This window comes from Salmo salar, chromosome 07 (genome assembly GCF_965601325.2).
Source record: "Salmo salar chromosome 07, fSalSal1, whole genome shotgun sequence".
Lineage (NCBI taxonomy): Eukaryota > Metazoa > Chordata > Actinopteri > Salmoniformes > Salmonidae > Salmo > Salmo salar.
Genome location: NC_138297.1, coordinates 4347501 through 4363492, shown reverse-complemented (window position 1 = coordinate 4363492; position 15992 = coordinate 4347501). Strand labels below are relative to the sequence as shown.

Below are 15992 nucleotides of genomic sequence, written 5' to 3'. Positions count from 1 at the left end.
ATAACAGATGTGGAAGGTCAACGTGAAGCCTGGTCCTACCTTTCTTATGGATGTCATGTATAAAGGGTGCCATAGCCATTTGGACGAAGTCCGGGGCATAACCCATATTCTGAAAGAAGAAGAAATAGATTGACGAGATAATAACTGATATTGGTTATTGATTAATAGGTGGATTCACAGGCTTCTTGACCTGGTTATTATTGATAATAGCCGGGATTCAAAAAAAGGTAATTGACAAGAAAATGAATGATTGATAGGTAATGAGCTCACAGGCATCTTGGTCTTGGCCACGCTGAGGAGAGACATGGTAATCTCACTGAGGTAGTCAAACACCAGGTAGTCTATCTGTCCACTGTAGATCAGCTGGGGGACTGGAGGGAGAGGGAGGGAGGGAGGGAGGGAGGGAGGGAGGGAGGGAGGGAGGGGGAGGGGAGAGAGAGAGGAGAGGAGAGAGAGAGAGAGAGGGGGGGAGAGAGAGAGGGGGCGAGAGCGAGAGAGAGACAGAGAGTGTGAGTGTGAGAGAGAGAGACAGAGTGAGTGAGAGTGTGAGTGTGAGAGAGAGAGAGAGAGAGACAGAGAGTGAGTGAGAGTGTGAGAGTGTGAGAGAGAGAGAGAGAGACAGAGAGTGAGTGAGAGTGTGAGTGAGAGTGTGAGAGAGAGAGAGAGAGAGAGAGAGAGAAAAGTTCCATAAATACTTTGTCTGCTAAAAGTGAATCCATTGATCCAAGCTATTCATAATCATATCCATTGATAATGTTTTGTAGATAGTTAATGTTGTCATAAACTGACATAACACATGAATATAAGAGCTTAATTCTATAGCACCCTACACTATAGGTATTGGTCAAAAGTAGTGCACTGCACGCGAATAGGGTGCAATTTGTGACGGACCACCCTAGAGTCTCTGAGGTGAAGGCCAGTGAACTGTGTCCTAGTTGGCTGGACTAGAGGACTATTCATGTGAGCATGTAGGTCGTTGTTACCTGAGGCCGCCGTATCTCCCCAAAACCCCGAGGCGCATCCTATCCTCACGGTGTCCTGCTTCGCTGAACAGCTGTAATAACGTGTAGCGCATTCAGAGCGATGCTTTGGGGAAGTTATGTTGGACGAGTAGTTGAAGTGTAGAAATCTCACCAAGTTGCAAACAAACGCGGGTGTTTTCATGCAAAAACCATCTGTCAGACGTTGGACCCTCAATGCGTTGACGACGCGGGATAAATTGGTTATATTAGACATTGTAATTTAAAAAAATATATATATATGGTTTTTAACCTGAATAAATCGAGAAAGTCAACTCTGGAAGTTCAAGATACATTTAACTCGTGCTACGACCAAAATAGTCCGTGTAGGAACCCAGGTTGCGTCTATTTTGTGTCCGCTCCGGTGATTGTAACGTTTTGGGAAACGGACGCAAGATGGCGCTAGATGGACACGTATACGACGCTATAGCTGATTGGATGATTGACGTTTCAGTAGACCTTGAGTGAGTGAGTGAGTGAGTGAGTGAGTGAGTGAGTGAGTGAGTGAGTGAGTGAGTGAGTGAGTGAGTGAGTGAGTGAGTGAGTGAGTGAGTGAGTGAGTGAAGTGAGTGAGTGAGTGAGTGAGTGAGTGAGTGAGTGAGTGAGTGAAGTGAGTGAGTGAAGTGAGTGAGTGAGTGAGTGAGTGAGTGAGTGAGTGAGTGAGTGAGTGAGTGAGTGAGTGAGTGAGTGAGTGAGTGAGTGAGTGAGTGAAGTGAGTGAGTGAGTGAGTGAGTGAGTGAAGTGAGTGAGTGAGTGAGTGAGTGAGTGAGTGAGTGAGTGAGTGAGTGAGTGAGTGAGTGATTGTCACTGAGTAATTTTTTTACATTGAGTCAACAACCCAGTCTCCTATTTCAAACTGATGCGACTATTTAATGTCCAAGTTTCAAAGTTCGACGCGTACACAGGCTACAACACAGTCCAGTGAAATGCGTACCTTGATAGCTCTTTCCAAACAATGTAAAAAAAATAATATTAACAATATAGAAAATATAATACATTTTTTTTTTTTTAAATAAAGTAAGAATAAAAACATACTGGAGATGACTGTCCCTTGTCATGGGAGGGATCTGAACCCAGGTCTACTCACAGCAGAAACTAACCCTGAATCTTTAGCCATATGGGGAACCTAATTCCCATTTGGACTGAGGGTGACACTGATTCGGGAGGCCACCGATAACAAGACCATGAGCCTGACTAATGTCCACTGACCTTCAGGGTCAATTTGTTTTACATTTTAGTAATTTTAGCAGACGCTCTTATCCAGAGCGACTTACAGTAGTGAATGCATACATTTCAAACATTTTTTTTTTTTTTCCATACTGGTCCCCCCCGTGGGAATCAAACCCACAACCCTGGCGTTGCAAACACCACGCTGTACCAACTGAGCAACACAGGACCATGTTATAATGTTATGATGTTCCCTCTAATGTAGACTTCCAGGGTCTGATGTTCCCTCTAATGTAGACTTCCAGGGTCTAATGTTCCCTCTAATGTAGACTTCCAGGGTCTCATGTTCCCTCTAATGTAGACTTCCAGGGTCTAATGTTCCCTCTAATGTAGACTTCCAGGGTCTAATGTTCCCTCTAATGTAGACTTCCAGGGTCTCATGTTCCCTCTAATGTAGACTTCCAGGGTCTAATGTTCCCTCTAATGTAGACTTCCAGGGTCTAATGTTCCCTCTAATGTAGACTTTCAGGGTCTAATGTTCCCTCTAATGTAGACTTCCAGGGTCTGATGTTCCCTCTAATGTAGACTTCCAGGGTCTGATGTTATAATGTTCCCTCTAATGTAGACTTCCAGGGTCTAATCTTCCCTCTAATGTAGACTTCCAGGGTCTGATGTTCCCTCTAATGTAGACTTCCAGGGTCTAATGTTCCCTCTAATGTAGACTTCCAGGGTCTAATGTTCCCTCTAATGTAGACTTCCAGGGTCTAATGTTCCCTCTAATGTAGACTTCCAGGGTCTCATGTTCCCTCTAATGTAGACTTTCAGGGTGCAGTGTATTATTGACAAGTACTTCATATTCTTCGAGGACCATTTCCATTTGAATTGGTCTTGTAAAAGTTTGGTGTTGAAGGTAGATATAGGTGTAATCTCTGTCCCCGGAACAATTGACTTTATAATCAAACAGTTCAAAGCAATAATTGGTCTCGGAGATAGAACAAGTCGTCATCCGCATAAAATGATATAACATGTTACTCTTTTCCAATTGGAATTATTTGCATTTGGTTATGTGATCTAATCATGGCGACAAGGGGTTCTATGGCCAAAGCAAAAAGACCTGCACTGGTCGGACAGCCTTGAATTTATATTGACATTTTAGTCATTTTAGCAGACGCTCTTATCCAGAGCGACTTACAGTAGTGAATGCATACATTTCTTACATTTTTTTCCCCTCTGTACTGGTCCCCTGTGGGAATCGGACCCACAACCCTGGCGTTGCGAACACCATGCTCTACCAACTGAGCCACACGGGACCGCCTTGTCTCTTGCGACAACAGGAAGTGGGCCGAGTACTGGGATGTTGGTTTTCACTACTGCCATTGGTGAATTATAAATGAATTTCTATCCAAAATATTGGAACAAAATGAAACCTTGATAATGCAGACAATTCCACTCTGTTGAACTGCTTTTTCAGCATCAAGGGAGACTATAATATTTGGGGTCGTAAGATCATTGTCATTGTGGCGCTGCTCCGGTATGAGCCACTGCGTCTCTAGAGCTGGGAGGCGTCACTACAGACATCCTGGTTTGGTATCCAGGTTGTGTATCACATCCTGCCGTGATTTGGAGTACCATAGGGCGACGCGCAATTGGTCCAGCGCCATCCGGGTTTGGCCGGTGTAGGCCGTCATTGTAAATAAGAATTTGTTGTTAACTGACATGCCTAGTTAAATAAAGATTTTTTTTTTTTTAAATAAAAAAGGAATGTCAAATTGTCTAGGGTAAATTATCAAAGGAGAGACAAAACCAGTTTGGTCTTTGTAGATGAAATTGGGCAGCACAGATTGTAGGTGCAGAGTTAATATTTTAGCAATCAATTTATAATCAATATTTAATTGTAGGCTTTCAGGGTACGGTGTACTATTGACAAATTATTGAGTAAAAGTAAGCAAACAGATCTGTCACTTCCGTGAATTGGAATACACATCAGATATTGTTCCTATTTGCTGTCCTGTGTGGGGGTGGTTACTGTACACGATGACTAAAACACACACAGTGCTAAAACATTATCAAGACTAGCCTGGGAGCCAGCAGGTCTGTTTGTACTGTCATGACAATGAGCAATAGAGTTGGCAAGAGCACAAACAGATCCGGGACCAGGCTGCAGAGGGACAGTCTCTTTTAAGAACTGCTGAGTCCACGTCAACTCCGTCAGAGAAGAGATGACAAACAACAACAACACTGTTACTTTAATGGCTGGGGTTTTATTCCAATAACATACCTCCTCTGTTCTTCTCTCATTTTTTCCCCTCCACTCCTCAGAGCTACCCAGGCTGATCAGGAATCGTAGGCATCAAGCCTCTACTCCTTACAGCTACCCAGGCTGATCAGGAACCAGCTCAAGCCTCCACTCCTTACAGCTACCCAGGCTGATCAGGAACCAGCTCAAGCCTCCACTCCTTACAGCTACCCAGGCTGATCAGGAACCAGCTCAAGCCTCCACTCCTTACAGCTACCCAGGCTGATCAGGAACCAGCTCAAGCCTCCACTCCTTACAGCTACCCAGGCTGATCAGGAACCAGCTCAAGCCTCCACTCCTTACAGCTACCCAGGCTGATCAGGAACCAGCTCAAGCCTCCACTCCTTACAGCTACCCAGGCTGATCAGGAACCGGATCAAGCCTCTACTCCTTACAGCTACCCAGGCTGATCAGGAACCAGCTCAAGCCTCCACTCCTTACAGCTACCCAGGCTGATCAGGAACCAGCTCAAGCCTCTACTCCTTACAGCTACCCAGGCTGATCAGGAACCAGCTCAAGCCTCCACTCCTTACAGCTACCCAGGCTGATCAGGGACGGTATATATTAAGCGTCTCTGAGTAGAAGTGCTGATCTAGGATCAGTTTTGCCTTTTTAATCACAATGAATAACGATTACATGGACAGGGAGGTGTTGGGGAAGTGGGGGACAGATCCTAGATCAGCCCTACTACTACTCTGAAATGCTTGATAAATGTGACCCGAGACTTAACCTTTCTGGATCGATCGTCTAAGCCTGCGTGTCGATCAATCAGTTTGGAAACCCCAGATGATTGCTAAATGCTCTCTAGACAATCAGTGACTAACTCCTGAGGCTTGTGTCCCAAATGGCACACCTATTCCCTATGTAGTGTACAACTTTTAACCAGAGCTCTATGTGTCTCCCTATGGGTCTGCCTATGGGCTCTGGTCAATGGTAGTGCACTCTATAGGGATTAGGTGCCATTTGGGACTAAAAAGATTTGTCAACAAGTATAGTCAGATAAGAAAAAAGGCTCAGAGGCTCGGCGAACAGTATTCTAGACCAGCATAGAGAGAGAGATGAAGCTACGACAAATCCTCTGCTTGTTCCTGGCTGTCCTTGCTTCCACTTGGGTACGATAACATTTGTATTCATTATTTATCATTTTAATTGAATAGTTTTAATTATAATTTATTATTAATAATAATAATAATAGATTGAATTTATATACCACTTTTTCTAGATAACATATATTTATTCCTGATGTATTTGTGAGGTGCCTTTTTTTGGAAATATGTTTTTTTAAATATACAGAGCATTCAGAATGTATTCATAGACCTTGACTTATACCACATTTTGTTTTCATTACAGACTGAATTCAAAATCGATTAAATCGTTTATTTTCTCTCTCACCCATCTACACATAGTTGAAAACATGTTTTTAGAAATGTTTGCACATTTATTCTAAATGAAATACAGAAATATCTCATTTACATAAGTATTCACACTCCTGAGTCAATACATGTTAGAATCACCTTTGGCAGCGATTACAGCTGTGAGTCTTTCTGGGTAAGTCTCTAAGAGCTTTCCACACCTGAATTGTGCTACATTTGCCCATTATTCTTTAGTATTAGGATGTTGCCTGTGCTTATGTCCATTCCATTTCGTTTTTTATCCTGAAAAACTCCCCGGTCCTTTAAAGATGACAAGCATACCCATAACATGAGGCAGCCACCACTATGTGTTGTATTGGATTTTCCCCCAAACATAACTCTTTGTATTCAGGACAAATAGTTAATTGCTTTGCCACATTTTTTGGTATTATTACTTCAGTGCCTTGTTACAAACCAGATGCATGTTTTTAGAATACTTGTATTCTGTACAGGTTTCCTTCTTTTCACGCTGTCATTTACGTTAGTAGTGTGGAGAAACTGCAATGTTGTTGATCCATCCTCAGTTTTCTCCTATCACAGCCATTAAACTCTGTAACTGTTTTAAAGTCACCATTGGCCTCATGGTGAAATCCCTGAGCGGTTTCCTTCCTCTCCGGCAACTGAGTTAGGAAGGACGCCTGTATCTTTGTAGTGACTGGGTGTATTGATACACCATCCAAAGTGTAATTACTAACTTCATAATGCTCAAAGGGATATTTATTTAATGTCTGTTTTTTTTTTTTAATATATTTTAACCATCTACCAATAGGTGCCCTACTTTGCGAGACATTGGAAAACCTCACTGCTCGACTGAGGGATCTTACAAATAATTGTATGTCAGTCAAAAATCATGTACCTCTTAAGGATCGGACCCTTTTTTTCCAATTTTTGTCTAAAATGACATACCCAAATCTAACTGCCTGTAGCTCAAGACCTGAAGCAAGGATATGCAGATTCTTGATACCGTTTGAAAGGTAACACTTTGAAGTTTGTGGAAATGTGACATTAATGTAAGAGAATATAACACATTAGATCTGGTAAAAGATAATACAAAGCAAAAAAAACATACTTATTTTTTGTATTGCTTTTGGTATCATCTTTGATACCAACGAGTTTTAAACAGACCACCATAGTCCCTGTGCCTAAGAACACTAAAGTAACCTGCCTAAATGACTACCGACCTGTAGCTATGAAAGGCTGGTCATGGCTCACATCAACACAATTATCCCAGAAACCCTAGACCCACTCCAATTTGCACACCGCCCCAACAGATCCACAGATGATGTAATCTCTATTGCACTCCACACTGCCCTTTCCCACCTGGACAAAAGGAACACCTATGTGAGAATGCTATACATTGACTGCAGCTCAGCGTTCAACACCATAGTGCCCTCAAAGCTCATCACTAAGCTCAGGACTCTGGGACTAAACACCTCCCTCTAGACTGGATCCTGGACTTCCTGACGGGCCAACACCAGGTGGTAAGGGTAGGTAACAACACATCCGCCACGCTGATCCTCAACACAGGGGCTCCTCAGGGGTGCGTGCTCAGTCCCCTCCTGTACTCCCTGTTCACTCATGACTGCACGGCCAGGCACGACTCCAACACCATCATTAAGTTTTGCCGATGACACAACAGTGGTAGGCCTGATCACCGACGACGACGAGACAGCCTATAGGGAGGAGGTCAGAGACCTGCCCCACCCCCCTCCCCTTCTTTTACATCGCTGCTATTCTCTGTTGTTATCATCTATTCATAGTCACTTTAATGACTCTACCTACATGTACATATTACCTCAACTAACCGGTGCCCCCGCACATTGACTCTGTACCAGTACTCCCCTTTATATATTCTCGCTATTGTTATTTTACTGCTGCTCTTTAATTACTTGTTACTTTTATCTCTTATTCTTATCTGTATTTTTTTTTTACTACGTTGTTGTAAATACCTGTTGTATTCAGCATTTCACTGTAAGGTCTGTTGAATTCGGCCCATGTGACTAATAAAATGTGATTCGATTTGATTTGAAATGAAAGAGAAAGGCCACAATGTATTATTGCAGTTTAGGCGCAATTTAGATTTTGGTCACTAGATGGCAGCAGTGTATGTGCAACTTTTTAGACTGATCCAACGAACGATTGCATTGCTGTTCAAAATGTTGTATCAAATCTGCCCAAATGTGACTAATTGGTTTATGGATACAATGTCAAGTTCATAACTGTGCTCAAACAATAGCATGGTATTCCTTCACTGTAATAGCTACTACTTGGATATTTTTCTTGTTTCTTAAAACCTCATGCTAATCACATTAGCGCACATTAGCTCAACCGTCCCGCGGGGGAGGACCACCGATCCCATAGAGGTTTTAAACACTATTATTGCAAACAGAGTGAGTTGATGCAACTTATTATGTCACTCGTTAATTAAGCAAGATTTTACTCCTGAACTTATTTAAGCTCGCCATAAACAAAGGGGTTCAAAACTTATTGACTCAAGACATTTCAGCATTTCATTTTTAATAAATGTATAAACATTTCAAAAAACATAATTCTACTTTGACATTATGAGGTATTGTGGGTATGCCAGTGAACCAAAATTCTAAATTTAAGTAAGATCCTTTTGTTTTCCTCTAAGGAGCACTAACTAGCCTAACTGGTCTTTTTCTATAGTAGATATTAATTTTAAGACTCTTTGGATGGCAAAATCTACCAAAAAAAATTGTAATGTGAAAAAAGTGAAAAAAGTCAAGGGTTGTGAATATTTTCTGAAGGAAAATAATGTTTAAATATATATATATATATATATATATATATATATATATTTAAAAAAAGGTTTTTACACGTCATATATATATATATGACATGTAAAAAACATCATTTTTAATATATATATTTGTTTAATATTACTGACATTTTTTGTTGTCTTATTCTTATTGCTTAAATCTCTCTCTCTCTCTCTCTCTCTCTCCTCTCTCTCTCTCTCTCTCTCTCTCTCTCTCTGTCTCTGTCTCTGTCTCTGTCTCTCTCTCTCTCTCTCTCTCTCTCTCTCTCTCTCTCTCTCTCTCTTCTCTCTCTCTCTCTCTCTCTCTCTCTCTCTGTCTCTCTCTCTCTCTCTCTCTCTCTCTCTCTCTCTCTCTCTCTGTCTCGCTCCATCTCTCTCTCTCTCTTGCTCTCTCTCTCTCTCTCTCTCTCTCTCTCCCCCTTTCCCTTTTTTTTCTCCCCACCCCTCTAACCCCCTCCACCCCCCCCTCTCTCTCTCTCTCTCTCTTTCTCTCTCCCTCCTCACCCCTCTTTCTATCACTCTCTCTCAGTCTGAGGACATAGCGACCATATTGAACCCTCGTGGAGCCAGGCCAATAGAACATGGCTACAAGGCTGATAAATGTGCCACAGAGAAGAACTGGCCTTTTTGCTCAGATGATGACTGGGTAAATCACCGTTTCTCTTTACCTAATGGATGACTTTTAAACAGAAATATACTTTTAGATATATACAAACCTTCTGTCTATGTCCTGTACTGTAACTCAGCCTCTCCTCTCCCCTCTTCTCCTCTCTTCCACCTCTTCCTCCGCCTCCTCCTCATCCTCTCCTCTCCTCTCCTCTCCTCCTCCCCCTCCACCTCCTCCTCCTCCCCTCTCCTCCTCCTCCTGCACCTCCTCCCCCTCCACCTCCTCCTCCTCCCCCTCTCTTCCTCCTCCTCCTCCTCTTCCCCTCTCTTCCTCCTCCTCCTCCTCTTCCCCCTCCTCCTCCTCCTCCTCCTCCTCCCCAGGGTCCTAAGTGCCCGTCAGGTTGTCGCATCCAGGGTCTGCTAGACAAGGCAGACCATTCCCTGCTGAAGAAGATAGAGAAGATTAGGCAGCTCCTTGACCAGAACAGAGCCAAACACCGCTCTGCCGACCAGGCATCCAAACAGACCTATGACTACCTGAAGGAGAAACTCACCTCCAACGCAGGTGAGACGGGAGAATACAGTCGGCTTTGTTTGGTTCTTTTTGATCTCTTGTTTTGGTTCTCTCTCCTCTCTCCTCTCTCTCTCCTCTCTCCTCTCTCTCCTCTCTCTCTCCTCTCTCCTTCTCTCTTTCTCTCTCTCCTCTCTCCTTCTCTCCTCTCTCTCCTCTCTCTCCTCTCTCTCTCTCCTTCTCTCTCTCTCTCCTCTCTCCTCTCTCTCTCCTCTCTCCTCTCTTTCTCTCTCTCCTTCTCTCCTCTCTCTCCTCTCTCTCCTTCTCTCTCTCTCTCCTCTCTCTCCTCTCTCCTTCTCTCTCTCTCTCCTTCTCTCCTCTCTCTCCTCTCTCTCCTTCTCTCTCTCTCTCCTCTCTCTCCTCTCTCTCTCTCCTCTCTCCTTCCTCTCTCTCCTCTCTCTCTCTCTCCTCTCTCCTTCTCTCTCTCTCTCTCCTCTCTCCTCTCTCTCTCTCTCCCTCTCTCCTTCTCTCTCTCTCTCCTCTCTCCTCTCTCTCTCTCCTTCTCTCTCCTTCTCTCTCCTTCTCTCTCTCCTTCTCTCTCCTTCTCTCTCCTTCTCTCTCCCTCTCTCTCCTTCCCTCCCCTTCTCTCTCCTTCTCTCTCCTTCTCTCTCCCTCTCTCTCCTTCCCTCCCCTTCTCTCTCCTTCTCTCTCCTTCTCTCTCTCTCTCTCTCTCTCCTTCTCTCTCTCTCTCCCTCCCCTTCTCTCTCTCTCCGTCTCTCCCTCTCTCTCCTTCTCTCTCTCCTTCTCTCTCCTTCTCTCTCCTTCTCTCTCCCTCTCTCTCCTTCTCTCCCCTTCTCTCTCCTTCTCTCTCCTTCTCTCTCCTTCTCTCTCTCTCTCTCTCCCTCCCCCTCTCTCTCTCTCTGTCTCTCCCTCTCTCTCCTTCTCTCTCTCCTTCTCTCTCCCTCCCCCTCTCTCTCTCTCCCCTTTCTGCAACCTTGCTGAATGCCTGCGCCAGAGGGTCTCTGTCTCTTCCATCTATCTATCTATCTCTTTCTATCAATTTATATCTCTCTCTCTGTATAGATGCTAACCATTCCTCCCCTCTGTCCCAACAGGTAATGACAACAGCTTCTATGACCTGGCAGAACGTCTCCGTCAGAGGATCGTCGACATCAAGATCAAGATAGAGCGCCAGCTGAGGATCCTCAATGCTCTGAAGACCAGCGTCAAAGACCAGGTTATAGAGATGCAGAGGATGGAGGTGAGATTAAGATTAGTGATGATGATGATGATGAAGACCAGGGTCAAAGAGCAGGTTCTAGAGACGAAGAGACTGGAGATGAGGAGACAGTCCCTCTCTTTCCACAGAGAGTGTTTCCACATGTGATTTCAGTGGTATTCCACTGAGTTTGAGAGAACAGTAATATCAGTTTCAGAGCGTACAATACCTGCCTCGAAGAGACTAGATGATTATCAATGCAGAGGTCACTCAGACATGTTTTAATGAAGACATGGAGGTGTGAGGAAGAGGAAGAGTTATATGAAGACATGGTGATGTGAGGAAGATGGCTGAAAAACCCTTTTTCATTTACCTCCTTTCTCCCCTCTCATCTCCCCACTCCCCCCTTCTCCTCCCCCCCACTACCCCCTACTCATCTCCCCCTTCTCCTCCCTCCCCATCTCCCCACTCCCCCCTTCTCCCCCCCCCCCCCTCCCCCTCCACCCTCCTCCGCCAGGTGGACATTGACATCAAGCTACGCTCCTGTAAAGGGTCTTGTAAACGCTACGCTGAGTTCTCCGTTGAGCAAGCATCCTACGTGGCTTTGGACAAACAGATGGACCAGCTGGAATCCCAGAGCGTTCAGTCTGTGGAGACCGTCCGCACGCTGTACGTCATGAAGAGCCGACCGTTTAAAGACGTCGTGGTCGACAGGTGAGGAGGAGGATGCTGCTGCTTTCGTTTTCTCCTGCCCCTCCATCTCCCACCCACCCCCCCCCCCTTCCCATCTAATGTCCTCGTTTCCTCTCCTTTCCCGTCTCCCGTACCCTTCTCTCCACCCCCTCTCTCAGTAAGTACAAGTCCGGCCTGGCTGAGGAGCAGAAGGAGGTTTTCTTCCCGGAGGTGAAGACCGTGAAGCTGACCTTGGAGTCCCAGGGGTCCAGCGCTTCGTCTGCCGCCACTACCAGCAAGGTCACTGGTACGCACTTCAAGCCTTCGACTTCAGGGTCTTCATCGTCATCGGGTTTGTCAACGGGGTCAGGGACGAAGGACGAGCCGAGGAAAACGATCACGGAGCTGGGTGGCGGTGGGGGGACAAGGGGCGATGGAGTTGGGGATTTCTTTAAAGGGATGGGTGGATTCGGCGGTGGTCTGGGAAGTCTCGGAGGCGGAGATTTCGCCACTGCTGGTCACCTGACCACTCAGACGTCGAGCTGTACCAAGACGATGAAAAGGACGATAGTACATACGAAGGACGGGCCAGCGGAGCGCATCGAGGAAGTATCGGGCGGACTCGGCTGTGAGGCGCTGAAGCACGGCGGCGGCGGAGGAGGAGGAGGAGGAGGGATGGGCGACTTCTTCCCATCCCTCACCTCCTCCTCTTCCTCATCCTCCTCTTCCTCCTCCTCCTCGTTGACCAAAACCACGAGCCACGGCGGCGCCAAGGGAGGCAGTAGCATCCTCACCAGCGCCAAGACCGGTGGCACCGGATTCGGAGGTGATCCATTCGGAATGGATCTCGGAGCGTTCATGCGCGAGAACGACGAAGACGACATACCAGATTTCCACGCCCGCAGCGTGAAGACTAGCGTCCGGAGCGAGCGGCAAGCGGATTATGTGGGAAAAGGTACATCTGACCTGGAGTAACCGCCCAGCAGTTGACCTAGCTAGCCGCTGTTAGCATCTTAGCCTAGCAGCCAATTAGCAATTAGCATGTTAGCCTAGCCTCCATTAGCACCTTAGCCAAACTGCCAATAGCAATTAGCACCTTATGCTAGCAGCCGTTAGAGGTTAGAGTCTTAGCCAGAAGCTTTTAGCGTCTTAGCTGGCAGTCAGAAGTGAAACATTGCTAATTTTGTCATAGCACAAAGCAAAGCCTTGATTGTAAAATTAAGTTTCAGAATCTGATGAACAGTAGCCAAATTAACAAAGATGTGTTAGCTAGTTCAGATATTGCTCATATTATCTGGTTGTGGCTAACATTTTTTTTAAACAAATTGTATAAAACTTTACAGAGATTCTGTATGTTCATGAAATATTCAATGGATAAGAAGTGTAATCACGGAGAACGAAAGGACTGTATTAATTTCTCTTCACCGAAAAGGACAATACTAAATTCACTACTGAATTCCCCGTCTCTCCATTCTTCTCTGCTTTCAGATTGCTCTGACATTCAACGGAACCATCTCACAGGGGAAAAAAGCGGCCTGTACAAAATTAACCCCTCTGCTTCCCTCTCCTCCCCACCTCTGAACGGGGTAGTGGAAGTTTACTGCGACCAAGGAGGGTTTCTAGGAGGGTGGACCCTGATCCAACAGAGAGCTCATGGTGGGGTTAACTTCAATCGTTCCTGGGCAGACTACCAGGAGGGTTTCGGAGGAGTGGACAGCCAGGGTAAAGGAGAGGTGTGGCTAGGGTTAAAACACCTACATATTTTGACCCGGGAGGAAAGCATGTTGAGGGTAGAGCTCGAAGACTGGGAAGGAGAGGAGGCGACAGCTGAGTACACGCTGAAAGTGGGATCCGAGGCGGAGGGGTATCGGTTAACCGTGGCGGAGTATACAGGCGACGCAGGAGACGCTTTAGTCAAGGGGGAGTCTAGTTTAGGGAGTAAAGGTTCGCCCGGGTTGGGGTCGTTCCTCTCCCACGAGGGGATGAAGTTCAGTACCTTCGATAAGGATAATGACCAATGGGAGGAGAGCTGCGCAGAGATGTACGGCGGTGGCTGGTGGTATAATAACTGTCAGAGGGCTAACTTAAACGGTGTGTACTACAAAGGGGGGAAGTATGATCCTGGTAGTAACGCTCCGTACGAGATAGAGAACGGAGTGGTGTGGCTGACATACAGACCAGCCGACTATAGTCTGAAGACCACCCGCATGAAGATACGACCGCTCGCTATGGCCTGAGAGAGAGAGAGAGAGAGAGAGAGAGAGAGAGAGAGAGAGAGAGAGAGAGAGAGAGAGAGAGAGAGAGGGAAGGAGAGAGAGAGAGAGAGAGAGAGAGAGAGAGAGAGAGAGAGAGGGGGGGAAGGAGAGGATGCGAGGAGGGAGAAGGGAAAGTGGTGGGGTTAGAATAGGGGTAGGGTGTTGGGGGGGGAGAGAGAGAAAGGGGGAGGGAGAAGGGAAGTGGTTGGCATGAGGAGATGGAGAGAAAAGGACAGGGAGGGAAGGAGAGAGGGAGAGGAGACAAGGTGGGGTAGGGAGAGAGAGAGAGAGAATTACGGGGAGTGAGGGACAGATGTGGAGCGAGAGAGAGAGAGACAGAGAGAGAGAGAGAGAATGATGGGGAGTGAGGGACAGATGTGGAGAGAGATAGAGAGAGCTAATGCTGACTGTTGATTCTGTCAGTAGATGATTAAATGTGACTTTGTTTTTCTGACCCCCTGATGATGTCAATGTACTGAATGTTCATGTAAAACCAAAACCCCAAGTAACCTCTGAACCTACCAGTTACTGCTAATGTTAAAATAACTGGTCTGAGAACAGTAACCTCTGAACCAACCAGTTACTGTTAATGTTAAAATAACTGGTCTGAGAACAGCAACCTCTGAACCAACCAGTTACTGTTAATGTTAAAATAACTGGTCTGAGAACAGCAACCAGCTTCTGCTAACATGGAAATAACTGGTCTGAGAACAGTAACCTCTGTACCAACCAGTTACTGCTAATGTTAAAATAACTGGTCTGAGTTAACAGTTAACCTCTGAACCAACCAGTTACTGTTAATGTTAAAATAACTGGTCTGAGAACAGTAACCTCTGAACCTACCAGTTACTGTTAATGTTAAAATAACTGGTCTGAGAACAGTAACCTCTGAACCTACCAGTTACTGTTAATGTTAAAATAACTGGTCTGAGAACAGTAACCTCTGAACCTACCAGTTACTGTTAATGTTAAAATAACTGGTCTGAGAACAGTAACCTCTGAACCTACCAGTTACTGTTAATGTTAAAATAACTGGTCTGAGAACAGTAACCTCTGAACCTACCAGTTACTGTTAATGTTAAAATAACTGGTCTGAGAACAGTAACCTCTGAACCTACCAGTTACTGTTAATGTTAAAATAACTGGTCTGAGAACAGTAACCTCTGAACCTACCAGTTACTGTTAATGTTAAAATAACTGGTCTGAGAACAGTAACCTCTGAACCAACCAGTTACTGTTAATGTTAAAATAACTGGTCTGGAGAACAGTAACCTCTGAACCAACCAGTTACTGTTAATGTTAAAATAACTGGTCTGGGAACAGTAACCTCTGAACCAACCAGTTACTGTTAATGTTAAAATAACTGGTCTGAGAACAGCAACCTCTGAACCAACCAGTTACTGTTAATGTTAAAATAACTGGTCTGAGAACAGCAACCAGCTTCTGCTAACATGGAAATAACTGGTCTGAGAACAGTAACCTCTGTACCAACCAGTTACTGCTAATGTTAAAATAACTGGTCTGAGAACAGTAACCTCTGAACCTACCAGTTACTGCTAATGTTAAAATAACTGGTCTGAGAACAGTAACCTCTGAACCAACCAGTTACTGTTAATGTTAAAATAACTGGTCTGAGAACAGTAACCTCTGAACCAACCAGTTACTGTTAATGTTAAAATAACTGGTCTGGGAACAGTAACCTCTGAACCTACCAGTTACTGCTAACATTGAAATAACTGGTCTGAGATCAGAAGGAGTTTCGTAGAACTACTTCCTGTTAGAACGTCTAAACCAAGCTACTGTTCAAACAATAAACATGTTGTTCACTTCAACTTTAATGTTTTGGCTTTTTGTTATTGCAGTGTTGCATATGTCTTCTGTTTTCTGTTCAAACTACTAGGTTAGAGCTGTTCAAAAGTTAGCAGGAAAAAGTTATATTTTATAGTATAAACAGAAATCAACTACAATATTAATGTCACACTCCAAATGGGGGGCACAGAAGTCAGTTTAATGTCTAGGGTTTGATTTTTACACTGAAATCAAATTCCACCCT

At 44.9% G+C, this 15992-nt stretch overlaps 2 protein-coding genes and 1 non-coding gene across 4 annotated transcripts in view; 1 reads left to right on the top strand and 2 right to left on the bottom strand.

The window, feature by feature from the left end:
- The window catches only part of LOC106608435 (lecithin retinol acyltransferase b, tandem duplicate 1), an 82635-nt gene extending 81277 nt beyond the window's left edge, over positions 1-1358 (bottom strand). Inside the window, exons 1-3 of one of the 2 annotated variants that reach the window (XM_082977323.1) lie at positions 984-1358; positions 271-371; positions 40-109 (exon numbers count right to left, since the gene is read on the bottom strand). In XM_082977323.1, coding sequence (XP_082833449.1) covers positions 40-109; positions 271-371; positions 984-1236 — 424 coding nt within the window. In that variant the 5' untranslated portion in view covers positions 1237-1358. The remainder of the gene's footprint in view (positions 1-39; positions 110-270; positions 372-983) is intronic. The other variant, XM_045721433.2, reaches the window with a different exon arrangement.
- Positions 1359-3422: 2064 nt separating this feature from the next.
- On the bottom strand, positions 3423-3498 carry trnaa-cgc (transfer RNA alanine (anticodon CGC)). The gene has a single exon. It is a non-coding gene; the product is annotated as a tRNA-Ala (tRNA).
- A 1942-nt stretch (positions 3499-5440) lies between these two features.
- Positions 5441-14165, top strand: fga (fibrinogen alpha chain). Its single transcript, XM_014206368.3, has 7 exons — positions 5441-5594; positions 9206-9322; positions 9664-9847; positions 10909-11054; positions 11530-11726; positions 11864-12639; positions 13173-14165. The coding sequence occupies exons 1-7, from the start codon at positions 5541-5543 to the stop codon at positions 13919-13921; spliced, it is 2223 nt and encodes a 740-aa protein (XP_014061843.1). The 5' UTR covers positions 5441-5540; the 3' UTR covers positions 13922-14165.
- Positions 14166-15992: the final 1827 nt, after the last annotated feature.

What these genes read in the sequence shown, in the direction of transcription:
- fga (XM_014206368.3), top strand. Translation starts at nt 5,541, where the DNA reads ATGAAGCTACGACAAATCCTCTGCTTGTTCCTGGCTGTCCTTGCTTCC. An exon ending in CTGTCCTTGCTTCCACTTGG is followed by an intron (nt 5,595 to 9,205) that starts GTACGATAACAT and finishes ACTCTCTCTCAG; the next exon opens with TCTGAGGACATAGCGACCAT. An exon ending in AGCGGATTATGTGGGAAAAG is followed by an intron (nt 12,640 to 13,172) that starts GTACATCTGACC and finishes CTCTGCTTTCAG; the next exon opens with ATTGCTCTGACATTCAACGG.